Source organism: Pan troglodytes, chromosome 16 (assembly GCF_028858775.2).
Source record: "Pan troglodytes isolate AG18354 chromosome 16, NHGRI_mPanTro3-v2.0_pri, whole genome shotgun sequence".
Lineage (NCBI taxonomy): Eukaryota > Metazoa > Chordata > Mammalia > Primates > Hominidae > Pan > Pan troglodytes.
In genome coordinates, this window is record NC_072414.2 from 61393231 (window position 1) to 61419441 (window position 26211).

The window sequence follows — 26211 nt, forward strand, 5'->3', positions numbered from 1 at the left end:
GAAGGATTACAGGTAATGTACCCAGGACACTTAGCACAAGCCTGGCACAGAGGAGATGTCCCATAAATGTGTGGTCACTAATGGTGACTGGGTGTGTCTGCCTCTGGGCATATGTGATGGATGATGGTGTTATTCAAATGCCCTATGCATCCCTCATCAGTGAGTCAGGCCCAGCTTACGCGCTCTAATTCCCACTGTTTTTTTTTTTTTTTTCTTTCAAGAAAACTCATGGGGGTGTGAGTGCAGAGAATGTTGTTATGGGGATAACTACACCCATTTATTCAGCTCTTTGTAGAAGCGAACTGCCTGAAAGTTCCTTTTCCCTAAAATACTCAGGAAATCTCCCAAATGGTTGTGTTGGGGTGACAGCCCTGGCTGAATAGTGCCAAGGCTGGTACTTTTGGGCTAGAGGCGTTTCGTGCTGGTCAGGAAAGGTAAGCTGGCAGGTACATCTGAGTTCTCTGTCCTCCCGCAACGGCAACTCCAGCAAGCCAGTGGAGTCTCCCTGCCTCCGCTTGCCCCCCTCTCCCCAGGAAAAAACAGGCAGGTGAGATATGCCCCATCTGGTAACTTCTCCAGAATGATTTTGTCTCCAACTTCCTTTGGGTGACACTTGGGATGTGTGGGGCCAGCAAGTTTCACAAGGGAGAGCAGGCAAGTTTCACAAACAGGACAAACCAGTTTTTTTGTTTCTGTTTTTTATTTTTAAATGGAAGGATAGATTCTGAAACAGCATTGGGAATACTTGTTCCAATTCGCCTTCCATTCACCTGCGCTAAGGTGGGTTGGAAGTGTGGAGCTGCCTTCCATGGGAGTGAAAGTCTCTTTCTAGGAGTCCCTGCCGTGGATGAAGGGAGGTATGACAGACACAGAACAGTAATAACCCTGCAGAAACAAGTCCAGCAGAGATGAAGCAAGCCCCGGAGACCTGGGTGCATGGGCTTGTGGACTGGCCATGGTCCAGGAACCTGGACACTCTTGGACCTGGTCCTTGGACCAGTCACTGCCCCATCTGGTTCGCTCTCCTAGGGCTGTGTGGCTCTGGTGTTTGAAATTTAGGATTAGACAGGGAGAGTACCATAGGTTGAGGGGGCAGAGGAGGAAGAGAAGGCTTCGTGAGTGTGGAAGAAAGTCTCCAGAGTGAGGCTGGGTGCAGTGGCTCACACCTGTAATCCCAGCATTTTGGGAGCCCCAGGTGGGTGGATCACCTGAGGTCAGGAGTTCAAGACCAGCCTGGCCAACGTGGTGAAAACCTGTCTCCACTAAAAATATGAAAGTTAGCTGGGTGTGGTGGCAGGTACCTGTAATCCCAGCTACTCAAGAGGCTGAGTCAGGAGAATCACTTGAACCCAGGCGGCAGAGGTTGCAGTGAGCTGAGAGCATGCCACTGTACTCCAGCCCGGGCAATGGAGCCAAGAAAAAAAAGAAATTGTCTCCAGAGTGAATGATCCAAGATGGCTTCCCCATGAGCTCATAATTCAAATTCTTAGAAAACTTGCTGGTTTTAATTTATTATTTTTTTTGTTTTAAGTAGAGACAGGGTTTCGCCATGTTGGCCAGGCTGGTCTCGAGCTCCTGACCTCAGATGATCCACTCTCCTCAGCCTCCCAAAGTGCTGGTATTACAGGTGTGAGCCACCCTGCCCAGCCTAGATTACTTTCTTCTAGCCAGGAGTCTTCCCTGATTGCTCAGATATAACGGATGGGGTCTTTTGGATGTGGCATGCCTGGTGTCTTTGGAGGAACTTATCTGGCAGGGCAGCTTTGCCAGACATCTCCTGGGTGCCTGAGTTTGGGGGCTTCTCCCTTTGCCAATGAAATGGGTTATTTATTTATGGAGTACATCTGTGGCTATTCCGTCTATCCACCCATCTACACACCCACCCACCCATCTAACATTCCTTAAATGCCTGCCATACTCCAGGTACCATGTTAGAAGCTGGGGGTGCCAGAAGGATGCCCTTGCCTTCAGAGAGCACCCAGTGCCATAGGAGAGACAGACTGCAGATGCCCCCAGAGGCCCATGAGGCCATGATTTCCGTTAGAGTGTAGCAGGAGGGAGTGTAATGTAAACAAATAATGATAAGGCAGAATGACACCTGCTGGTATACACAGGGTTCTGAGAAGTGGCATTAGGACTGGATATTGAAGGAGGTAGAACACTTTAGCTGAAGAGGAGGACATAGCAACCAGCCAGGACAAGGATGAGGACTACAGAGAGGGTGGGCCAGGGTGGGGAAGCAGCAAGGTGTGTTAGAGCTGCCAGAGTCTGCAAGAGTAGATGGAGGAGAGCAGCTACAGAGGGGCTTGGATGGTAGGCTGGGGGCCTGTGGGTCCTATGAGGACTGGCCCTTTGCTCATGAAGGATGAGAATCTCTTAGGGAAAAAAAAAAAAAAAATCCTACGCACTCAGCTTCCATGCTCTGAGGGGTTTCCAGGCATATTAGCAGCAACTGAAGTGGGAGCTGAGGGGAGAGGGAGGTGAGGGGCTATGTTGGAATCAAAAAGGAGGAAGGGGGCACATGCCACACTCTTGCACCCAAAGGTAGAGTGGGCATTCCAGCTGTGGCCCTTCCAGTGCCCTTTGTACCTCGTCCTCGCTCCACGTTCCCCGACCCATGGTTTTGCTGCTCTTACAAGGTCTGTCCTCCCTCTCTTCATTCCCTGTCTCTGCCTTTGGTGTCTGGAGAGTGAGAAAGCTGACTCGTGTGCAGAAGTGATGCTGGCCCTGAGTAATTTCAGAAGAAGTGGGAAGAGAGGAGGGTGTGGGCATCTGGAGGCCTGAATTTCAACCCTGCTCCCCCAGACTTGCTGTATGGCCTCAGGGCAGTCACTGTCCACTCTGGGCCTCAGGGTCTACGTCTTCAGTGAGGGCATCTGAGACAGTACCCTCTGGGTCCTCTCTGGTTTGGGCATCCTGCAATGTCAATGCCTTAGTGTCTTCTCCAAGCTTCCTTTCCCAGCTGTCTTCCTCCCCCAGGCTCCACCCCTGCCTCTCCCTCCTGCTCCATCCGGCTGCAGTTGGGCAGGAGCGGGAGAGAACCACCTTCCCCTCCCGGGAGCACAGGGGGAGACCAGGAACCTCAGTATTTGCTTGATAGTTATCTGATGCTTGCCCGAAAATCAGGGTTGAAATGGCATTCGTTCCATTACAAGGCAGACCATTAAGGCCAATCTCAACATAGAGAGCTTTGTCGTCCCCTGAGTGGTTTTTGGTTCTTACTGTCATGGACTTTGGTTCAAATGAAAATGTTCCAGAAAACTGCCTTCTCATTCTGTAGCATTTGAGAGGGGAAATGAGAGAATGCGTGCCCTCTTCGTGGTTCTTGGAGCAAGGTGGGGGTGGCCGGGGCCCTGGCCTGCTCATGCCTGCACAGGAAGGGGCTGCCACTCCCTTCAGGAATGTCAGTTACACAGCAAGTACTGTATGTCACAAATCACTGTCCATCTCCATCCAATGCATCCAACCATTGATTGCTTTTTTTTTTTTTTTTCCCAAAGAGCTGCTGAGTGAAAAACCTCCTGGTCAGAGCAGTGAGGGCGAGAGATTAATTTTCACCCATGAGCTCTGCTGTAAGGACAGCTTGGCAGTTCAGAGGGGTGGAGCTGACTTGGAAGGGGTTTGGGGTCAGCGCTGGAGGTAGAAGGCTCAGCAGACATGGTTCTCAGACAGAGGCTTGGCCAGAGGATAAAGTGCTGCTATAGCCAGTTAGGGGCATGGGGAAATGTCTACATCGCTGCAGTTCTCCAAAATAAGACAACTCCTACACAATAAAACAACCATAACCACCGCCCCCATGTACACACACACGTGCACTCGTGCGTGCGCCTCTGCAATAGAATGATTTTTCCAAAGGCCCGCTAGTTTCAAGCCCTAGTTCCGGAATTCCAGTTGCCAATCCTTCCAGCTTTGTTGTCAGATTGTGTTGAATCGACCCTTTCTTAACGAAGGCTTCTCCCGTAACCCAGTGTGTCCTGCCAACCTCGTTCTGAGCAGAGACCTGACTTCCTCTATAGCAGCCCCTTAGCCCTCTGGTGCGGGGACTGCCCTAAGCCCGAGCAGGCTGGGCTGTGGGGCCGCACGTGGGGCGCCTCTGAGGATGCTGCGGCTGTGGCTCTGCTCTGGCTGTGGCGACATCGCGTGGCCTAATGCGGAACTGCAACTTGGTAGCGGACGGCCCTTCTCCCGAGCTACCGGCCCTTCTGCCTTTTTCTCTCTGTTGCTGTCTCTCTTCTCTTCTGCTTTTTCTCCTTCTCTTTTCCCTCTAGACCCGGCTTTGCAGCTGGAGAGGCTGGTCCGTTTGCCCCTGGGGAAACACTTTATCAGGCCGAGCGAAATGTTGTCTCAAGTCACAGAAAATCCATGCTTTGGGGGATGGCCTTCGCCAGCCAGAGCCAGATTTCTTCGAGTGTAAGTGGCCACAGGGGCCTTTTAAGAGCGAGCCTCTCAACCCGGAAACGGCAGGCGGTGGCAGGGCACAGGGCAGGAGGGGGCGGCCTGCCGCGGCAGGGCAGGGTCTGCCGGAGGACTAAGAAGGCCGGTGAGGCAGATACCTGGCTCTCGGGATAGCAGGAGTGTGTGCCCTCTGCTCCAGGGGCAGAGCGGGCAGGGAAGGGTGAAGGCCGGGCGGGGTCTGAGTCAGCGCAGCCTACTGCCTGAGACAGAGGGGGTAACACTTGGGGGCCAGAAAGCCCAGGGTTTAAATCCTAGCTCTGCTTCTTATTGGCTCATCTGACTTCAGGCAAATCACCCAGAACCTATTTGTTCCTTCCTGTTCCTATTTTCTGGACCAACATAGATACAAGGTGGGGATGGGGAGAGAATGGAGCTCCACGATGCATGTGTTTTTAAAAGCTGCTGTTTAGTCTGTGCGACTGTGCCATGCACAGTTGTAAACACCTCGCGAGCATCGTTTCATCAAATCCATACGAGGCTGTGACGAGACACAGTCATTGTCCCTGTGTTACACATGAGGATCAGGAGGTACACAAAGGTTAGTGACCTGCTGAGGTCACGTGGTTGTGAAGGGCAGGGTCAGGATTTGAACCCAGTGTGTCCCGATCAAGCTCTCCACATAAAATCACAGTGCTGCGCTGCCTCACCTCTCCGGGAGTTTGGTTTTTTTTCGGGGGGGATGATGCATCCTAGTTCCTTCTCCTTGAGCTTCTCACCTGGTACATGCCATGTGCCATGTATGACTTACAGGCAGGGTCAGGAAAGAAGAAACACGAAAGTGGGCTGGAGTGAAGTTGGGGTTTTTCTTGGGAGGCTGTGGGGCTTCTCGGGGCACACAGTGGTGTCCCTTTCTCCTGAAACAGGAATCTCCGGGTGGGCCATTTGTGCTCGGTTGCCCTGAGGACTGAGTGGAGCACAGTAGCCTGGAGAATGTCCGCATCCTCAGACCTGCTTCTGTGCTGGGTCCCCGGGATCCAGGCCTGACCAGATCTGGCGCCTGCCTGAGGAGGGTTCCCTAACTGCCCAATGTGGAAGTCCCTGCATACTCCATGCTGAGGGATACAGGCAGCAGCTGGGTTTATGGTCAGGTGGCTTTACTGGCTCATACGAGATATGAACAGCCTGGCCAGGTGAAATCGGTCTGGGCTCAGAGGAAACAGCAGATGGCATTTGAAGGAGAAGGAACAGGCTTGTGGACTGGGACCGAGGTTCTTGGGAGCAGAGGTAGGAGCCACAGCAGGCCACAGACCCCATCCCTCCAGTGTGATAGGGGGCAGAACTGTCAGCAAAGGCTGAAAGGGCCCAAATGCATGCATTGCCTTTACAGACTGCATCAGAACAGCCATCCCAAGAGCCTCAGCGTGTGGCTGTGCATCCACTGTGCTGGGTTCCTTACCCTGCAGCCCTGTGGGCCCCAAGGGATGACACAGCCCTCCACAGTACACCTCAGCATTGATGTGGGGACTGTACCTGTCCCTACTACCTGGCCTTGGTGGCCCAGCCAGGGCCCATGAGCACTTCCTTACCCAGGCCTCAGTTCAGGGCTGTGATTTTGTGCAGAGACCCTCCTTGCCCCTCCCCATGTCCTCCCAGTGTGCAGCCTGCTCTCTGTGCTACCCAGTTCCCCATACCCTGAGCTGCTGCCCCAGGCTGGGCCCAAGTCAGCTGAGGCCCTGTCATGTTCTGTCTGGGGGGACCTGCCTCTCTTCTCAACAATCAGCATCACTTGTTTTAATGTTGCTGTCAGCTGTCTTTGGATTGGAGCTTGGGTGAGGGTGGCAATGAAGGAGAGAAGGAAAGACCTCACGTTTATTTAGTTTTCCCAAGCCAAGTATCCCTGTGTGTGGTATAAATATTCCAGAAAGCTCTCCAAGGGTCAAACACCTACTTGAACCCAGGTCTCCTGCATGATAATACCTGGGCTCCAACTAGATGGGTGCATCTCAGCCTTTGCAGAGTGTGCCCCCCAAGAGTCTGTGGCAGTGGATCCCCTGATTCCCCCTACCCGTTCCCTGTCCCTGTAGCAACTAGAGTTTTAAAAGGTTCTTTGGCAGTTACATAACTTGGCCCTTGAAGGGTTTCTGCCCAGCGCCTCCTTTCTGGCTTAGTCTGGACACCACTGCTTCCCATGGTCAGGAGATGGTGTCCCTGGAGATCTTTTTGCATCTGAAGTTTTGTCACTTCCATTGGGGTGGGAGGAATGGACGAGGCTGGTGGAGAAGCTGCTGGCCACAGGAGCTTGTAGAAAAATGCTTGTCCTCTGTTGATGACCAGGCCCTCGGTGTGCATGCATGTGCGTATGCAATTTGCTGATACTCTTTTCATTCCATTTCCTCCCCACTTTCCTTCCCTGATTTAGGTTTCTTGAAATCCAGAAGCCCAGACTCTGTAAGGTGATTCGTGTCCTCGCCTTTGCTTATCCGTACACCTGGGACTCCCTCCCCATCTTCTACAGGGTAAGGACTGGCTGCATCTCCTCTCTGCCTGTTGGCAACACCAGGAAGTCAGTTGTTTTCCTGAGCTTCTGGGGGATCACAGCACTGCAATGGGAACCGTAGAACAAAACAGGAGTCGAGACCCAGGTGAAGGGGGCCAGCCCCTCCACACCTGTGGGTATTTCTCGTCAGGTGGGACGAGAGACTGAGAAAATAAATAAGAAGATTTTTCTTAGTACAGATCAAAGTGGAGTTTCTTATGTCTTCCTTTTTCTACATAGACACAGTAACAGTCTGATCTATCTTTCTTTCCCCCACACCCAGGTGCTGCCTTGGTGGCAATTGAGGAGTGGTTAGGAGATGGCATAAGCACAGAGGCCCTGACTGACAATATGACTGGGGGCTCGGGAACGTCATAGAACAGGCAGCCTGGGGCTGAGTGGAGTGAGCAGGAGAGCGAGCTCTGCAGGCAGGTCTCTAATACTTGCTGTCAGTCCCTGGGCCAGTTCTCTATGCCTCGATTTCCTTCATCTGTAAGCTGGGCCTGATAACACCTCATGGGCTGTGGGGAGGATTACACGGGGAACATGTCAAGTGCTGACTGGTAGCAAGAGTTCGGGAATGCATTGTTCCATCATCAAGGAAAAGGCATGAATGAGGGTCTTAAAGGAGCGATGGGAAAGAGATGGAGAGCATAAAGGAAGAGAGTGTAGGAGGGACAACAAGTAGGACTAGAAGGGGAAAGTCCATGCACTTTCAAACCATACGGGCTTGAGTTCAAATTCTGGCCCCACTGCTCACTGGCTATGTGACCTCAGGCAGGATACACAACTCTCTGAGCCTCAGATTAGTTTCCTCATCTGTACTTAAGGGTACTAGCCCTCCTTTGTAGGGGGAAAACAATGGATCTGATAGGCTCTGCGGTGCCTGTCCAGTACCTGGTGAGTGAAGTTCCCTCCTAGAGGCAGCGTCCTGTGGGCTTGAAGAATAAAGCCCAGATGGCAGGGCTGAGGGACAAGGGGAGGGGCTGAGCTCCACCCAGCAGCTGGGGCATTGAGCACGTTCTCTGTGCTCTGCCTCTGTGGGTCTGGGAGAGCGCCAAAGATGGGGCTGCAGCCCGTTCCCCTCACTCCTTCCTCAAGGGCGCAGACCACACACAGGAAACCAAGAGCAGACAGAGCAATTCTGTCCCATGTACCTCCAAATCAGGCAGTGCAAGTCCTGTGTTGTGACAAGCGTCGTGTGCTTCTGGCATGTGGCTGAGTCAGAGGAGGGCAGAGGGAAGGGGAGGTCCAGTTCTAAGTGGTGATGTTGATGCTGGAATCAGCCTGCCTGGATTCAGATCCTGACTTCACTTCTCACTAAGTGATGTGCAAGTCACTCTCTGGCCCATCCTCCTCACCTGCAAAATGGGGAAGATAGAGTCTGCCTTATGATAATTGTGGCTCAGGTGAAATGATGCATGTAAGAGGCCTGGCCTGCTGCCCTCGGTAAGTGGGGGCTACTATGACTGTTTATAACAATAATACAAAAACTATACTTGGCTCTGAAACAGTATAGTGGCCATCATTGATACTTTTGGATGACTCAGAAGGCCTTCCAGGGATTTCTAGGCCTTAAAGCCTTAATTAGGAGCACCAGTTCAGTGGATGTGCTGATAAAAAGTGAGTTCCAGTGTGAATCCACCAAACAGTTGACCCTTAAACATGGGTTGGAACTTTACATGGATTTTCTTCCACCTCTGCCGCTCATGAGACAGCAAGACCGACCCCTTTTCTTCTTCCTCCTCCTCAGGATTTTCTCAATATCACTTGCTTTTCTCTAGCTTACTTTATTGTAAGAATACAATATATAATACCTACACAAAATATGTGTTAATTGGCAGTTTGTTACAGGTAAGGCTTCCAGTCAACAGGAGGCTATTAGTAATTAAGTTTGGGGGAGTCAAAAGTTGTACATGGACTTTTGACTGCAGGGGGTCAATGCCCCTAGCCTGCATGTTAAGAGTCAACTCTACTTACATTTTACCCCAGAAGGAATACCAATTATCTAATAGGATTTTTGTCTTTCTTTTCCTTTCCCATTCCTTTCTTCTTTCCTTTTTCTCTCCGATTCAGTTAAGTAAATAACCCAAAAGACTCTCATGAGTATTTGGGGGATTGAAATACAATAGTCTCGAGTCTCAATCGACCACACTCAGGATAGGAGCTCCGCTCACATGGTGCCTGAGTTTCCTCTACCAGGTCACAGACCTGAGGAGGTGAGGGCCTTGGCCTCTGGAGTTTGTGTGTGTGTGCTAACATGTGTGGGTGTCAGAGCCCCCAAAGTCCCAGATGCAGGTGCTGAGAAGGAAGAGGGCCTGCCTCAGGCCTGTCCTCTCAAGACCTGATGTTTCTTTAAACACCTGCAGCTATTCCTGTTCCCAGGGGAGAGTGCACAAAATGAAGCCACCTCGTACCACCAGAAGCACATGATCATGACCCTCCTGGCCTCTTTCTTGTACTCTGCACATCTGCCAGAACGCCTAGCCCCTGGACGCTTTGACTACATCGGTGAGTGGGCAACAGCCCTGCTGCTCTGCTCATTGCCCTCCTGACTGGGGAGGGTCCTGTCCCTGACTCCAGTGCACGTAGCTGCAAAGGGCAGGGAAGGGCAGAGAGAGAGGCCAAGGTGAGTAACATTGCAAGTTGACAGAGGCCAGGATGTCTGCAGCAGGTGCATTGTTAGGTAGCATGGGCAGGATGGAGGGCAGGTGGGCCCAGGAGCCTAAAGCATTCTGATGGGGTATGGAGCCAGTGTGTCTTATTGTCATCCAGAACATGGAATCCCACGATTAAATGAACATTGGGGCTGGGCATGGTGGCTCACGCATGTAATCCCAGCAGGTTGGGAGGCCGAGGCGGGCAGATTACTTGAGACTGTGCTCAAGACAATCCTGAGCAACATAGTGAAACTCCGTTTCTACAAAAAATACAAAAATTAGCTGGGCATGGTGGCGTGCACCTGTGGTCCCAGCTACTTGGGAGGTGTTGGTTTGAGCCTGGAAGGTTGAGGCTACAGTGAGCCATGATCGTGCACTGCACTCTAGCCTGGGTGAGAGAGATCCTATGTGAAGGGAAAAAGTACATTGGGAGCAGCCGAGGAGAGGAAGAGGAAAGAAAGGATGAAGATGGCTCTGAGGATACCAGACAACAGGGGGCTGTGCAGAAAAGGGAAAAGGGGAGAAAGCATCTTTCTTTGTCTTGAGCATGGTGGACGGGAGGGGGCCAGGGGTTCAGGGTAGAGCAGTGGTTTCTCAAGGGGTGGTCATCAGCCAGCAGCATCAGCATCATCTGAGAACATGCAGATTCTCAGGCCCCACCACAGACCTCCTGAACCAGAAACTCCAGGAGTGAAACCCAATACTCACACAGAGGCCGAGTCATCCTCCAGATGAACCTGAGCTCACTTAAGTTTGAAGTGATCTGGTGGAGAGAAGGTGTCAGAGTCACGGGGGTTTCCACCTGCTGGCAGAGTTCTTTCCCCGCTCTGTCTAGGGAAGGAGGGGCGGGTCCCTGCAGAATGTGCCTCCTCCGCTCTGGCTCTGGGAACCCTTGCATCATTTCTGGTGAGGCTGACAAGACTTTGGGGTGAGAGTTCCTTAGGTGAGTACATGGGAATCAAAGGGCCAGTCATTGTCCCCACCAGGGCAGGAAGCTTGCTTCTCCCCAAGCCCATTTTGTTCCTGATTTTCCATCTCCTCTCACTAAAAGATGTGGCCAGATGCAGTTTGTTTGATCTGATTAAAGTTTTATCTCCTTTTCTTCTTTTGTTGTGTCAGAAGGGGTTGTAACTAGTAAAATGCTTAGAGAACAGATTTCCAAAAAGGAGGAAAAGGAGAGGCCAGGGAATTGGAGTCACCAGCATCCTGACTGCCATGTCCACCTCCCCAGCCCCGCTTAATGAAGTAGAGGTGGCTGTGTAGCAAGTTTTGGGGTTGCAGGAAAAATGGCCCTGGGCCTTCTTTTGCTACCACTCAGGTTTCTTAATAACATTTTATTCACCTCTGTCCCATCCTCTTGGGCCTGGGGGTACAGAGCTGAAAAACACCCCTCTGGGGGACATTTCCTAGACAATAGTTCATGACAGATCATTAACAAGATTTGGAACATTCTCAGTCCTTAACTAACAGAGTCTGCTGGAGGTGGGAATCCCTCTCTGCCCCTGCTCAATCTTCCTAACTCTGCTCCTGCTTAATAGTAGAGGTGGCCAGGCCGGTTCATTCCTAGGACACATTTATTGAATATTTCTTCTGAGATAGGTCCTGGGGGTGAAACACTGAATTTTTTATTTTTCTAGAGATGGGATCTCACTGTGTTGCCCAGGCTGGTCTCAAAACTCCTGGGTTCAAGCCCTCCTCCTGCCTTGGCCTCCCAAAGTGCTGGGATTACAGGTGTGAGCCACCATGCCCAGCCTTTTTATTTTTTTTTAAACCAAAAGAGAAACCTTATTTAACTCTTATGCTGCATTAGTTTGCTAGGGCTGCCATAACAAAGTATCACAGACTGTTGTGGCCTAAACAACTGAAATTTATTTTCTCACAATTCTGGAGGCTGGAAATCTGAGATCAAAGTGTTGGCAAGTAGGCTTCTCCGGAGGCCTCTCTCTTTGGCTTGTCGATGGCCGTTCTTTCCATCTGTCTTCACATGATCTTTTTCTTGTATACGTGCATGTCTGTGTCCTAATCTCCTTTTCTTTTCTTTTTTTTTTTTTTTTTTGAGACGGAGTCTCGCTCTGTCGCCTAGGCTGGAGTGCAGTGGCATGATCTCGGCTCGCTGCAAGCTCTGCCTCCCGGGTTCATGCCACTCTCCTGCCTCAGCCTCCAGAGTAGCTGGGATTACAGGCACGTGTCACCATGCCCGGCTAATTTTTGTATTTTTAGTAGAGACGGGGTTTCATCATGTTAGCCAAAATGGTCTCAATCTCCTGACCTCATGATCCGCCCGCCTCGGCCTCCCAAAGTGCTGGGATTACAGGCGTGAATCACCGCGCCTGGCCTAAACTCCTTTCCTTATAAGGACACCAGTCATAGTGGATTAGGCCCATCTTAGAGACTTCATTTTTATTTAATTATTTCTGTAAAGATCCTATCTGCAAATATGGTCTCATTCTGGGGCTTAAGACTTCAGCACGTGTATTTTTCAGGGACATCATTCAGCCCATAACACATGTGGTCGCCTCCTTACTCCTGGGGTCTGAGGGTTGTCCCCCAAAGCTGCCCCTGACCCTAGGCATTGGATTTGTTTTCTCACCAACCACCAACCACCCAGCACATCCCTGTCCCTGTCACTCCCACTACCCTCTACTGGGCTCCCAGCCTCTGTGAAGGGCACCATGTGAGCTGGGTCCAGCATGGCATTGGGGAGGAAGAGTCCTGGTCATATCTGTGACTAACTGGCAGTAGGGAGAGGTCCACTTGGTTAGTGGCCAACAGAAAATTCAGCCAGCTTCTCCCTCAGCACTGAAGTGAGACTCTGAGCTGATCAGTGCTGGCTTTCAAGAGATGAACTTTGGTGCCTAATTTTTTCATCTGAAAAATGAGACTGGTGGATAAGTTGTTTTAAAAAAGAATTTGGATTTGGTTTTCTCTGATGGGCCTTTTATTTTTCCCATATTGCTTCTTAAAAATAAATTTATTAAGGTATATTTCACATATTCAATAATTCTCTAATGTCAAGTATACAATTTAATGATATTTTCAGTAAATTCACCATACATCAGTTTTAGAACATTTTCATCCCCTCCATCAGACCCATGCACTGTTAACCCCTATTCTCACCCCCTGCTTGAGGCAGCCTCTAACCTACTCTCTGTCTTTATGGATTTGCATATTCTGGAGATTTCATATAATATGCGGTCTCCTGTCTGGTTTCTTTCACTTAGCATCATTTTTAGCATGCATGCCATAGCATGTATCAGTACTCATTCCTTTTCACTGCTGATCTTGACGGCCTTTTGTGTTGGCCATAGGTCACAGTCACCAGCTGTTTCACGTGTGTGTGATCCTGGCCACGCACATGCAGATGGAAGCCATATTTCTGGACAAGACTCTGAGGAAGGAATGGCTCCTGGCCACCTCCAAGCCCTTCTCTTTCTCTCAGATAGCTGGAGCCATACTTCTGTGCATCATCTTCAGCCTCAGCAACATAATTTATTTCTCAGCTGCTCTGTATCGGATTCCCAAGCCAGAATTACATAAAAAAGAAACATGACTCAGACCATAAGCTTTTCATGCCAGATGTCAACATTAAGCTGCAACATCCTAACCACCATAAGCCGGAGGTGGTTACAGCTTATCATGGCCTAAAATATTCATAATGGTTGGTGTCTTTTGAATGAATTCATGTCAAAAATGTTATTCAGCTGGGGAAATTTCTCTAAATGTACACTGATTCTGTGTGTGTGATTTTAAAAGGAGAACATGGTTCAAGCAAGTCCTTGTTAAGGCAAACTATTGATATTTCATTAATTTTAAATTTACTTAAAATGTGGTTTTAAATTCTATTTAAACATTTGGATTAAGCATATTACTCTGGAGCTTTGTATTATTCTTTAAAAATGAATCTTGCTTCATTTGATGAATTTCATGTCACAAAGCTTCTCTCAAGAGCTCTCGTAGTGGCCTGTCAACCACTTTCGGAGAATGAGCCAGGTCAGTCACTGGGAGGACCTGTGAAAGAAAGTTGGTCACTGAGTGCCTTGGGGACTGGCAAAACATTCCAGAATGAAGAGAGCTATCTGGGGAGAGCCCTTCTTCCCTTCTCCACCTAGTGAAGGGAGAACAGAAGGGGAGTCCTCTCTTCCCACAAGTCCATTCTGCCTTCAAAGTGTAAGTTCTCATGTCATTATGGATTTGGAGTTTGTCAGTTTTTTTCTTAAAAGTCCACAGCGGGGTGTCATGTGTTCTGTTATGTTCTGTTTTCTGGTTGCCAGTTTGATCTGCAAAGTATTTTTCAGTGCAGGTAAAATGTGTTAAACCATAAGAGTTGACTGAGTTAATCCCAATTGGTTGTGCTCATATGCCATCTTTTAAACCAATGGAAATTGCTATATTTGGGGATGTCATACATTTGATATTGCTTCAGCATTTCAAATATGTTGCAAAATTTAGTATCCATATGCATAAGAAGTTAATCACCTTGCCAGTGGGGTGGTCACATATAGTGTTCTCAAGCTTTACTATGAATCAGAAACATCCAGTAAGCTTGTGACAAATGCAGACTCCTAGGGAAAACCAGGGGGTTCTGCTTCACTAGGTTAAATGTAGGTTTTGTAGAGGAGATCTGCACTGGAGCAAGTCTCCCAGATGATTCTAATACAGGAGGGCCAGAGGCCAAACTTGAAGAACTGCTGGCGTTACATGTTCCAAAAGGCATTAGACCTATCAGCTTTGTTTCGCCTGATCTCAAGTTTTAGCAACTCACCAACTAAGGCGTAACCTCATTTTATGTTCCAGAGTTTTCTACTCTACATAGTTCTAAAACACTGAGCATTTTCTCATTTGTTGCATTACTGATTAAAGTTCAGTATTTCATGGTGTTTTCAGGGAACACAGAAATGCGGATGCAAAACAACTTTTGACAGAGGCCCATCAAACCCAGATCTGCACTTGGTAATGACTTAGGGGGGCTTCCTCACAATGCAGGATCCTCTTTGCTGACTCAGGAATACTCCGTATTTTAGACTACTGCCTCTACCATTAACTAGCCCAGACATTTGAATGGCCTTGTAAACAGCTCACTGTCTAATACTCGAAGGACAAGTAACAATTTATATTGGATGAGAGTGGTTAAGAAATATGATTTCATTAGTTTTATTATCTGTTTACTTCCTCTGGGGAAGGCAGACTGATAAAATTATATGGGCTGGTAAATTTTTGGTACATTAATTGCAAGCTGCATGACAAAATTTGTTTTTCTGGCAACAATCTGACATTATTAGTGGAATTCCACACCAACAGGGCTTGTGAGCTTCTATTTCATCTTACTGTAACTTCAATTTTATGGCAAAAAAAGGTACAAAGTTTAAATACCCCTTTCTAGTAATGCCAAAGACATACAGTGTTTTACATTCTCTCCTTTATAGGTAACAAAATAATGTTTAGCTCAGTAAGTACTGAAATAATGAGTGACCAATTTGAAGGATTTTTAGATTATTTAATCTTTGCTTATGTTGCTTTTTCACATGCTTAATGATGGAAATGAAATGTTAAATCAACAAAATAAGATCCAGTGTTTCATAACATTTTTATAAGTTTGGTAAACTTTAGTCCCATTATATACTTTTGGGGACAGTGTTATAAATCAGAATTTTACGACAGTTTGCAGAACACTGATTTGAAAGCTTCCTATGCAAAATGAGAAGGGGTTCAAATATATTAATTATCATTAAGTATTAAATAATAGGCATTAGATGTCTAATGTGAGTATAATTTCATCCAAGCCATCTCAGAAAGTCTAAAAGGTTGGCAGGGGGTCAGCTGAAGACCTCACTGGAGTGGGTCTTAATTTTTAAAAAGTGTCTCACTACACTTAAGACATGTGACACATTCCCATTGGTAACAATTGCTCACCATGGCATTGTCTCAAAAAAGACTATGGTGGGGAGGGTGGCAGTAATTCCTAATGGGATGTACCTCTCCCCACTCCCCTTGCTTGAGAAGCACTACTCAAAAATTTACCAGACCTTACAACTGTGATAAAACTGGAATGTGTATGATGAATAAGGCCATTCAGTTAACTTTACCTCCCTTTACCCATTGAAGGGGTTCCTTTTCCATTGCTCAGTTTTTAGAAAATAATTCTCATCTTTTTTCTAAAGAAATGAATTTGTGGCTGGTCTGAAGGTAGTGAGTTAGCTCAATTGATTGTTCGCAGTCAGTTATAGATCAAGCTCCTTGTTCTACTCTTCCCCTCTTCTCACTACTGCACTTGACTAGTCTTAAAACAAAGAAAGAACGAATGAATGAATGAATCTGTGGCTGGATGCAGTGGCTCATGCCTGTAATCCCAGCACTTTGGGAGGCTGAAGTGGGAGGACTGCTTGGGCCCAAGAATTCAGGACCAGTCTGGGCAACAGAGCCAGACACTGTCTCTATAAAAAAAAGTTAAAACTAGCTGGTTGTGGTGGTGCACACCTGTGGTCCCAGCTACTGTGGAGGGTGATGTGGGAGGATTGCTTGAACCCAGGAGTTGGATGCTGCAGTGAGCTATGATTGCGCCATTGCGCTCCAGACTGGGCAACAGGGCAAGACCCTGCCTCAAAAAAAAAAAAAAAGAATTTGTAATTGTTGGTAGGATGTTATGGGAAATTTAGAGGTCTTCTGAGTATAAAGCGGTTTAAATATTTGGTCTGCTGAAGTCTTTCTGGAAGTGTTGTTCCCCCTGCTGCCCCGCCCAGTAGAAACTTGCTCATATGAGAGGTTCTGAGGTAGGTGCGGTGTAGTAGAATGGCATTGTCAGATATGTTCAAGAAACCCTTCATTTGACACTATTTTGTACCTTATGGTACCCTTTAACATTTTTTAATTAAAAAAAATATTTTTTGAGACAGGGTCTTGTTCTGTTGCCCAGGCTGGAGTGTAGTGTTGCAATCTTGGCTCACTGCAACCTCTGCCTGACAGGCTTCAGTGATCTTTCCACCTCAGCCTCCTGAGTAGCTGGGACTACAGGTGCATGCCACCAAGCCTGGCTAACTTTTTATAGAGATAGGGTTTTGCCATGCTGCCCAGGCTGGCTTAGAATTCCTGAATTCAAGTGATTTGTCTGCCTCAGGCTCCCAAAGTGCTGGGATTACAGGCATGAGCCACACTGCACCCAGTCCATGATACCCTTTTTATATGAAACACCTATTAACACGGTACAACAACACTTCAAAACATATTATTTGAATGTCGGCCTCTGATTTTCTAGTCAACAATCCATTAAGGCAAAGACCTGTTTCCAAACTCAGATGTTCTCCAACTTACACTAATGTCTGGTTTTCTTGAACTATGTGAGAGAAAAAAATAAACAGAATTTATTTATTATCATAAAGTCATCCTGTTTGCCACTTAATTTGGTTATGTTTTATCTACCACACTGCAAATATGTTAATTCACCGTGAGAAACAGATCCCTGTACACATGTATATCAGTAAATCATTCAATGAATAGTTAGTGCTTAGGATATATAGAATGGCCACTGTCCTAGGAACTGGGGATACACAAGTGAAAAAAACCTGCAATGTCCCTCCCTAATGAAGCTAGTGTTCTGGTTGGGCAGGCAGACAGGATATATAGATGAATCCAGATAATAAGTGCTGTAAAGAAACTAAGCCTAGTAGGGCATGTGAATTGATGGTCACTCTGATAAGCTGACATTTGAGGAAGACTTGATGGGCAAAAAGGAGCCAGCCTTGTCAGCTTGTCGGGGGAAGGGATTGCAGGTTGAGCTAAGTAGAGGGGTCCCAAGGCTGGCAGGTACTTGTTCTACTGGAAGGATGTTAACTCCAGAAGATATCTGGATGACTTGATTTTTGAAGAATCCTGAGATTTTCCTGATTTTTTTTTCCCTTGAGAAATTGCCTATAGGGCTTTTCTATGTCTCTTGGTACTTGTATGGAATGTGTCAACTCATAAGAAATTAACTTCAGACAGTTGCCACGCTCATTCTCTTCATGCTAAGCAACAGATTTCTGAAACAGGCTGAATTTTTTTGCCTCCTCCAGAACACAGAAGGAAAGGCCCTCAAAGATTATTTAATTCAGCCCTTTTAAAATTTGTTCGATGATGTATAATGCAGATTCTCAGGCCCAAACATACTGACACAGACTACCCACAGTGGGGGAGGTGATCCTGTAGTTTCAAATTTTTAGCTAAAGCTGTAGGTAATTTTTAATATAAGGGAGTTCAGAAGCACTGATATAGTCCAACCATTTTTAAATACAATTTCAGACTTAGAAAAATGTTGCAAAATAGTGCAAAGAATTCCCAGGTACTTTTCACCTTTTCTCCTTTCCTCCCTTTTCCAACAGTGAGAAAGCTGACTGCCATTAGCCACAATATGTTTTATTTTATTATTTTTTTTAATTTTTTTTTGAGACGAAGTCTCACTCTGTTGCCCGGGCTGGAGAGCAGTGGCACGATGTTGGCTCACTGCAACCTCTGCCTCCCATGTTCAAGCGATTCTGCCTTAGCCTCCTGAGTAGCTGGGATTACAGGCGTGTGGCACAATGCCTGGCTAATTTTTGCATTTTTAGTAGAGACAGGGTTTCATCATGTTGGCCAGGCTGGTCTCGAATTCCCGACCTCAAGTGATAGACCTGCCTCAGCTTCCCAACATGCTGGGATTACAGGCATGAGCCACCTCACCCAGCCCATGATACATTTTATTTGCTCAATCCTAGAATGTACAGAATGTTGTTTCAGAATTACCAACTAATGTCTGTGCCTACTAATTAGAATTCAAAACGTTTCAAGTTTTTTTTTTTGTCTTGACCCTGAGGGCAAGCTTGATTCTAAATAGTCACAGTTACCTGGGTTATTTCCCCCTTTCTGTGTATGTTATTTATTTGAAATATAGTTCAAGTCATTTGTTTCTTTTTGTGTAAATGTTACAGTCCCCCAACTCCCCAACACACACACACACACACACACACACACACACACACACACACACCCAGGTTGATTTTATTAATTTGTGTTTTCTGTATGTAAACATTAACATCTAACCATTCATGCTACAAATGGCCTGGCGAGAGAGATTCATGGCCTGGGAACCTGAGACAATGTTTCTAAGGCCACTGAGTGACCAGCAGGGCCTGGGAGGGAACAGTGTGCGGAGCATGTCCAAGCTCCCAAGGCAGTGCTGTCTCCATTTTACCACCTCCCCTCAAACACTCGGGGCTTCAGCAGTTTCTGGTCATTGGTGTTTACTGGGTTCCCACAGCTGGACTTGCTTATCTGGGTGTTTGGATTAATATATGGTTTCGAATTTGTGTAGTGTCAGCCCCTCTTCAATGATTTGGATAAGACTTGCCTGGTCCAATTTAACAGTTTCTAATAAAGTTAAACTTACCGTAAGACCCACAATCCCACCCAAGAGAAATAAAAACACACCTACATAAAGACTTTTACACAAATAATTATACCAGTTTCATAATCTCCAGAAAGTAGAAACAACCTAAATGTCCAACTGGTGAATGAATAAATTGTCCTGCATTCATACAGTGGAATAGACTCAGCAACAAAAAGGGAACAAATTACTGGTACATGCAACACATTGATGAATATCAAAGCATTATGCTGAGTGAAAGAAAAGACATTCTGGAAAAGGCAAAAGTATAGGGAAGAAAATCAGAAAAGTCGTTGCCAAGGCCTGGGAGTAGGGGCAGCCCAGATAATTTTCCACTGTGATGGAAATATACATTTGATTGTGGTTACAGCACACTATATATTTGTCAAATACACATAACGATACAACTAAAAAGGGTCCATTTTACTGTATGTAAATTATACCTAAAATACTTGACTTTAGAAAGAAAAAAGCCCCTCAGTTCTCTTCTCCCCACCCTCCTACACGCACTCCTGATCTGGATCTCTAATTCTATGGTAAAATGCAAATCTTTTAATGGCTATAGGTAGCCCTTTGCTATTTTTGAATAGAAAAATGATGTAATTATTTGGTAGTTTTAAGGAAATTAATAAGCCAGAGAACTTTAATACAGAAGTGAGGGAGGAAGAAGAAACTGGCCTGAAGAGAAGCTGGAGGTGGTGCGACGTAACTGGGTCCTCAACTGGAGCGTTCTTTGAAGGGATGATTCATTCATCCCTTCAAGCCATGTATGGGGCACCTGCACTGCTAGGCACTGGGCATGCAACAATGCCATCTAGTGAGGCTGTGGGGATAAGCCAGTAGAGGAGACAGGAATGAACAGTGACTGCCAATTGGAATGTGAGTGCTGAAACAAGTCAACAGGTGCAGTGAGTGGGAAAGGGCAGTTTTGGGGGCGTGGGGGCTGTACTACGGGGCCCAGTATCCACAGCAGGGTAGCTGGCAGATCTGCAGAGAACTGAAGGCAAGGCATTGTCAGAGGAAAGGAGGGAGGAGAGCGTGGCAGCACAGAGAATGGCGTGTGAGCCCAGCGTGTTCAGGGCACTGCAGTTCAACATGACTAGAGGGGACAGGGGGCAGTGATGGGTGATGAGCCCCAGAGGAAGTGCCTCAGGGCCCTGTGGTGGGTCTCCAACAATGGGGAACCACTGCAGAGTTTCATATAGGTATGTGACATAATCAGATCCATGATTTAGAGATGAGCAAAATGGAAACTGAATTGGAAAGTGGCAGCAGAGAGGCCTGTTAGGAGACTGCTGTCTTTATCAGACAAGAGAAGATGGTGGCCGAGGAGACAGAGAAAAGTGGAGCGGTTTGGAGATTTGGCTAGTTAGTAGGTAGAACTGTTAAGATTTAGTGATTGAATATTGAGACAGAAGAAGAGAGAAAAGCTAACAATGTTGCCTTAGACTCTGGCTTGGTGGATGCCATCCACTGAGAGGGAGCAAGTTTGGGAGAAGAGATTAGAATGTGTTAGATGTGAGATGCTTGTGGGATATCGAAGTGGAGAATCCAGAAGACAGTTGGATATATGGCTCTGGAGCTCAGAAGAGCAAACATGAATGGGATGTGAAACCATATGAGTGCTTGAGAGTGCCTAGGGAAAAGGCACACCTAGTGACCAGCTCTAAACCCTGAGCCCCAACATTTAAGGGAGAAAAAAAGAACTCACAAAGGAGACTGAGAAAGAAGGGCTAGACAGCTAGGAGAAAAAATAAAGGCATGGGAAGAAAGGAATGGGCAACATTTTTTAGTGTTGTTAAGAAGCCAAGTAAGACAAAGGTCAAATAGATTTAGCATCAAGGAAGTGGTAATTTTGGTGACAAGAGTTCCAATGGAGTCTGAGGTAGAAGCTAAACTGAAGAGCAACTAGGATATAAGTAGTCAGCAACCAAGCCCAATTCCTAAATGATAAAAATTCCAAACTCTAGGCCAGGTGCAGTGGCTCACACTTGTAATCCTAGCACTTTGGGAGGCTGAAGCAGGTGGATCACCTGAGGTCAGAAGGTCAAGACCAGCCTGGCCAGCATGGTGAAACCCCATCTCTATTAAAAACACAAAAAAATTAGCCGGGCATGGCGGCACATGCCTGTAGTCTCAGCTACTCGGGAGGCTGAGGCAGGAGAATTGCTTGAACCCCGGAGGCGGAAGCTGCAGTGAGCCGAGATTGCACCACTGCACTCCAGCCTGCGTGACAGACTCCGTCTCAAAAAACAAAACAAAACAAACAAACCAACAAAATACCAAACTCTAGCTTGACAACAAAGTCCTAATCATTCAAAGACTTCAACATAGGAAGCAAAGCAATAAAAGCACTAGGAAACAAAAAATGGGAAATAAAATAAAAACTCAGAATGGATGTATTTTTCCAGTATGACACAAAACAGAAGCCATAAAAGAAAAGACGGATTAATCTGTCTACCTGAAATTTTTTCTAAGCTGTCACAAAACATATACAAATAAAAATAACCAAAATGTGAAAAATAAAAGTATTTAAACTCGTGTTTTGGATGAGGACCAATTTTTTTTTAATATAAGAACTTTCACAGATTAAGAAAAACGAACAACCAATAGAACAAAGAGGCAAAGAATGTGAACACAGTTGATAGAGAAGGAATCAAAAGGGCTCTAAAATATATGAATAGACAACATTTATCTGAAAATAAATGAAAAATTTAACTACATGTTTTTTCTCACCAATTGATATGAGATATCAATAGATTGGTATCTACTGAAAAGTTTGATAACACTTTGAGAATTGTGGAGAAATAGGCACTCTCATACAGGCTGGTGGGAGTGTACATTTGGACAGCTTTTATGGAGAATGATTTGCAATATCTGTGAAATGTTACACATATGTATACTCTCTGACTCAGCAATTCTGTTTCTAGAAATGTGTCCTACATATTTACCTGCATTGTATAAATTTCCACATTCATTCACTATAGCTGTATCTGTAATAGGAAAAGTTGGAACCATCCTAATGTGCAATGTAGGGGTGGAAAAGGTGTGATACTTTTCTTTACCCATCTTAAGGGTCACAGCTGACACTACCATAACAAAAAACAGGTTAGCAAGATAAATGGATAACTTATTGAATCACAGTTTTATGGGATGTAAGTGCCTTCAGAAATGAAGACCCAAAGACCCAGGGAAAGCTGTCCATTTTTATGCTTAGATGAGATGAAGAATGGACAGCTGTGTAGAAATGTGATTGGACAAAAGGAGTATGATCTAGTAGTAACAGACTGAAGGAGGAATCCAGCAAGTCCTGTCTGTTCAGATTCTTCTTGGCCTCTCTTTGCAGCTTTCCTTCTTCCTGAGTGTAGGGCAAGACCCTTTTGGAACGAGGGTCTTATGACAAGGTACATCAAAGAATGTCTTTATGGCCAGCTCTTAAACAAAAAGGTGGGGGAAGGCTAGATTAATATTTCTAGGTTTTTCTAGAATAATGTTTCTGGCTTGCTTGGGAGAAAAGGGGTTCTAGTTTCCATGACCTGCCTTGGGGAACAGAAATTCCGGTTTCTATTATTTGCTTTAGGAGACACAGAGGGGTGGGAGACAAGAGGGCAGGAGAAAGTCAGAGACAGACTTTGCTTTTAAGGCTTCTCTGAGGCACTTTCAGTCTTCTTTAGTTCAAAGCACTCAGTGTGCCAAAGAGCCATACTTTGGGGTGTCGTTTCCTGAGCACCAACAATATTGGCCAAGGATATTGTGACTATCCTTACCAGTGCTGTGGTCCTTTAGGAAGTTGAGAAGGGGCTAGAGTTCCATGAGAGCCCAGGTGTAGATGTGTATTTGGTAGTCATCGGCTTAGGGTCAAAGACGGAAGTGATATAGAATCAGTTCATCTAAGGCAAGAGTAGGTTCAAAAGGTTGCCCCTTAAGGGTAAGAACCAAATTTTATTCATCTCCGTAAGGCCAGGATCAAACACAATCAAGATTTGATAAAATAGGCCGGGCGCGGTGGCTCACGCCTGTAATCCCAGCACTTTGGGAGGCCAAGGTAGGCAGATCACCTTAAGTCAGGAGTTCTAGACCACCCTGGCCAATATGGTGAAACCTCATCTCTACTAAAAATACAAAAATTAGCTGGGCGTGGTGGTGCGCGCCTGTAATCCCAGCTACTCGGGAGGCTGAGGCAAGAGAATTGCTTGAACCTAGGAGGTGGAGGTTGCAGTGAGCTGAAGACTGCAGTCCAGGCTGGGCGACAGAGCAACTCCACCTCAAAAAATGAAAAAGGAAAAAAAAAAAAGATTTGATAAAATAATGTACATATAGGACAGAGCTGGAGGGAAACCCAAGAAAGGTGAATCAGAGACAGAAAAGACGCCAAGATAATGTGGTGACTTGGGAGCCAGAGAGACGGAGCCTGAGACTTGGAGCAGGGCACAGCACAGGAATACAACACTTTTCACCAGAACGACATTCTGACCTCTGAATCAACCCTGGAAAGGCCCTTCCATTGAACTTCTTGTGATGGAGGAAAAGAAACCCTCAGTTTCGTCATCGCAAGGCGGAAGAGTTTAAATACCATACCTCAAGATCTCCCTCCAGCCCTGACACGCGACTCCGCGGCCCTTTCAGCGTCGGTCGCCTAGGAGACAAGCGCCACTTCCGGCAGCGCAGTCACTTCCGCGGAGGTCCTGCCTCTCCCTGCGGACGGGCGCTGATTGGCCCGTTTGAAATGCGCCAGGCGGGAGCTCACCTGGGCTCTTAGCGTCGCCGCCGGCTTCGCAGAGCACCGCGCCTTAGCCGCGGAGTTCTAGTTCTTGCTGCCGGTCCTAACGTCCCGCAGTCTTCGCCAGCCAGCCGTCCCGCACGCGCGTTTGGGCGGCGTGGAGCCTGCTGCCATGAAGTCAGCGTGAGTACGAGGCCGCCGAGCAGGGAGGGAGGGCGGACGGGGGCCGAGGCCGCGGGGCTGGGGGCAGGCGTCTCCACTGAGGCCGCGGCCGTACGCGGGCAGCGCGGACAGCATCCCGCCCGGTGCTGCTGCGGCCGCGACCCCAAAATGGGAACCTCCACGTGTGGCCGCTCCGCGGGAGCCTGGGCGCGGAGACCCCTGCCGCGTCGCCCCCCGCCGCCCCGCCTGGGCCTCCAGGGGCCAGGAAGGGTCGGCCCGGAGCCGGGGTTGTTTTATGCCGCACCCGGTTCCCGGGGGCGGGGCAGTCTTCCTCGGGGTCCCGGGACAGCCTTCCCCTTCTCCCTCGCTGGCTGCCGCCGCCTCCAGAGTGCAGTTGGCCAACTTAGTGCGGGTCGGAGGTGGTCTCGTGTGTGGAGCAGAGCGAGTGTGCTGGGCATTGGTTAGATGGGCTCCGTTTCTGGAGAGCCCTGGCACCGGTGATCGCCGCTAGCTTTTTTTTCAGCCGAGCACCCTGTCCTTGAGGCCGAGCCCATCCGCTTACACAGGCCAGTTACTTCTGCTGTATTTTGTGGCCGCAGAGAACCTCCGCCCACATTCCTAAGCCAATATTTTCGGCGCAGCATCATTCCTGGGTAAAGGAATATTTGTCGTGCAAAGGAGAGGATTGGCTTTATTACCATTTAGGGAGTCGTTTGCAAAAGACAACTTGTTTATTAAGAGGCCGAAGTCAAAATCTTTAGATGAAAAAAATTATATATAAGAAATATACGTTGAGTTTAACTTAAGCCCACCACAAAGTATTTTGCACTAAATAACACGAATTTGCTTGTGTTTCATCTGAGAATATGTTTGGAAAAATATTTTTAAACTACAGTCGAAGCCAATAATCTTACTTAATTTTAATGTGTTAAATGTATATCTAGCCTATAGATAAATGTGAAGGGAAAAAGATGAGATGCTAGAGAAATGGTGAAATCAATCAAAATAACTTTTTGATTGCCCCTACTTAAGAAACCAAGAAATTGGCAGTTTGGGACCAGATTTTGTTTGGAGACAAAGAGTAATGTTTTGAGCATTCAATGACTGGTTGTTCCTTGAAAGTACAGGCATAAATCTTGACGAAAGAATGGTTTCCTCCATGTGCATTTTTATAGTGTATTGAAGTTAATCGCTTGTCAGTCTGTAAAGTGTGGGCAGTTATAATTTGTAGTGCCTCTGTTAAATTGTTGCTCAAGAAAATATGCAATCCATTTTAAGTATAGAACTAATCAGAGAATAAGTAGGTAGCTTTGGTACCAAAAATGTATTCTAAAGCAAATTTTAATTACTTTTGGATTACGCATGCCACAAACACTCTGCTACTATGATTATTAATGTTATTTGGGATGCAGTGTTTTGCAACTGCTAAGGGATAATTTACAGATAACCTAGAAAGATTGTATAAGTTTTAGGTGAGGCTTTTGTATTCGTGTTGAACTGAAAAAAAAGTTATTATTATTTTTTAATCTATGACCAGGAGAGCTAAGACACCCCGGAAACCTACCGTGAAAAAAGGGTCCCAAACGAACCTTAAAGACCCAGTTGGGGTAAGGTATCCCTGTGAATTTATGTGTGTGTGTTTAAGAAACTTATCTCTTCAGTCCTTTCTGTCTTACGTGTATGCTTGGAAGGGAAAGAAGAAGACATGTGGAAGTATAATCAAAGAACATTTAGTTAAATGGATGTACTACATTGTGTAAAACTAGTTCTAGCTGTGAAATTTTCTCTATAAGATTAATTAAATTAGTCCAGTAAAATGAAGTCTTTGGTTGTCAACTACATACCTTCTGTAATTATAATTTGGAGAGTTAGATAATTAAAAATCTCCAACTGGGTTCATATTCATCCCAGAGAATATGAACTGAGTTCATGCCATACAGTAACTGATGGCATGAGGAGAGTTCCAAACTTCTTGGGACCAAGTTTAATTCAGTTAAATTATGAAGAAAAAATGAAGCAGGCAAAAAGAATAAGAATTTTAAAACAAAACAACAAATGGCAAACAAAAAGGGTTCTTTGCTCTGAGGTATTTTAAATCTATCCCTCGCTGCCACTGGAGTGGGTCCCTGGCTCTGAGTTAAGGGAACCGGGTGCTTTGCACACAGCTGAATGAGTTTTCCTCAAGCCCCCTCCCCTGCTTTCAAAAATGTCTCTGTAGGCCCGGGTGCGGTGGCTCACATCTGTAATCCCAGCACTTTGGGAGGCTGAGGCGGGTGGATCACCTGAGGTCAGGAGTTCGAGACCAGCCTGGCCAACATGGCGAAACCCTGTCTCTACTAAAAATACA

The 26211-nt window shown here is 46.7% G+C and overlaps 2 protein-coding genes and 1 long non-coding RNA gene across 19 annotated transcripts in view; 2 read left to right on the forward strand and 1 right to left on the reverse strand.

Annotated features, from left to right (window-relative positions):
* Positions 1–16967, forward strand: part of PAQR5 (progestin and adipoQ receptor family member 5) — a 107960-nt gene extending 90993 nt beyond the window's left edge. For all 7 annotated transcript variants that reach the window (XM_024349269.3, XM_024349266.3, XM_024349271.2 and 4 more), the window contains 3 exons: positions 6815–6911; positions 9301–9442; positions 12900–16967. In XM_024349269.3, the coding sequence (XP_024205037.2) occupies positions 6815–6911; positions 9301–9442; positions 12900–13141 (481 nt within the window). In that variant the 3' untranslated portion in view covers positions 13142–16967. The remainder of the gene's footprint in view (positions 1–6814; positions 6912–9300; positions 9443–12899) is intronic.
* Positions 6251–23620, reverse strand: LOC104002359 (uncharacterized). The gene is made up of 4 exons (XR_001710039.3): positions 23561–23620; positions 10300–10354; positions 8089–8292; positions 6251–7095 (listed from the first exon to the last, which is right to left on the reverse strand). It is a non-coding gene; the product is annotated as an uncharacterized LOC104002359 (long non-coding RNA).
* A 32-nt stretch (positions 23621–23652) lies between these two features.
* Positions 23653–26211, forward strand: part of KIF23 (kinesin family member 23) — a 34225-nt gene continuing 31666 nt past the window's right edge. For 5 of the 11 annotated variants that reach the window (XM_054667023.2, XM_016928435.4, XM_063794184.1 and 2 more), the window contains exons 1-2: positions 23682–23885; positions 25402–25471. In XM_054667023.2, the coding sequence (XP_054522998.1) occupies positions 23875–23885; positions 25402–25471 (81 nt within the window). In that variant the 5' untranslated portion in view covers positions 23682–23874. Of the gene's footprint in view, positions 23886–25401; positions 25472–26211 lie in introns of all 11 variants that reach the window. The other 6 variants (XM_009429440.5, XM_016928434.4, XM_063794183.1 and 3 more) reach the window with 3 other exon arrangements.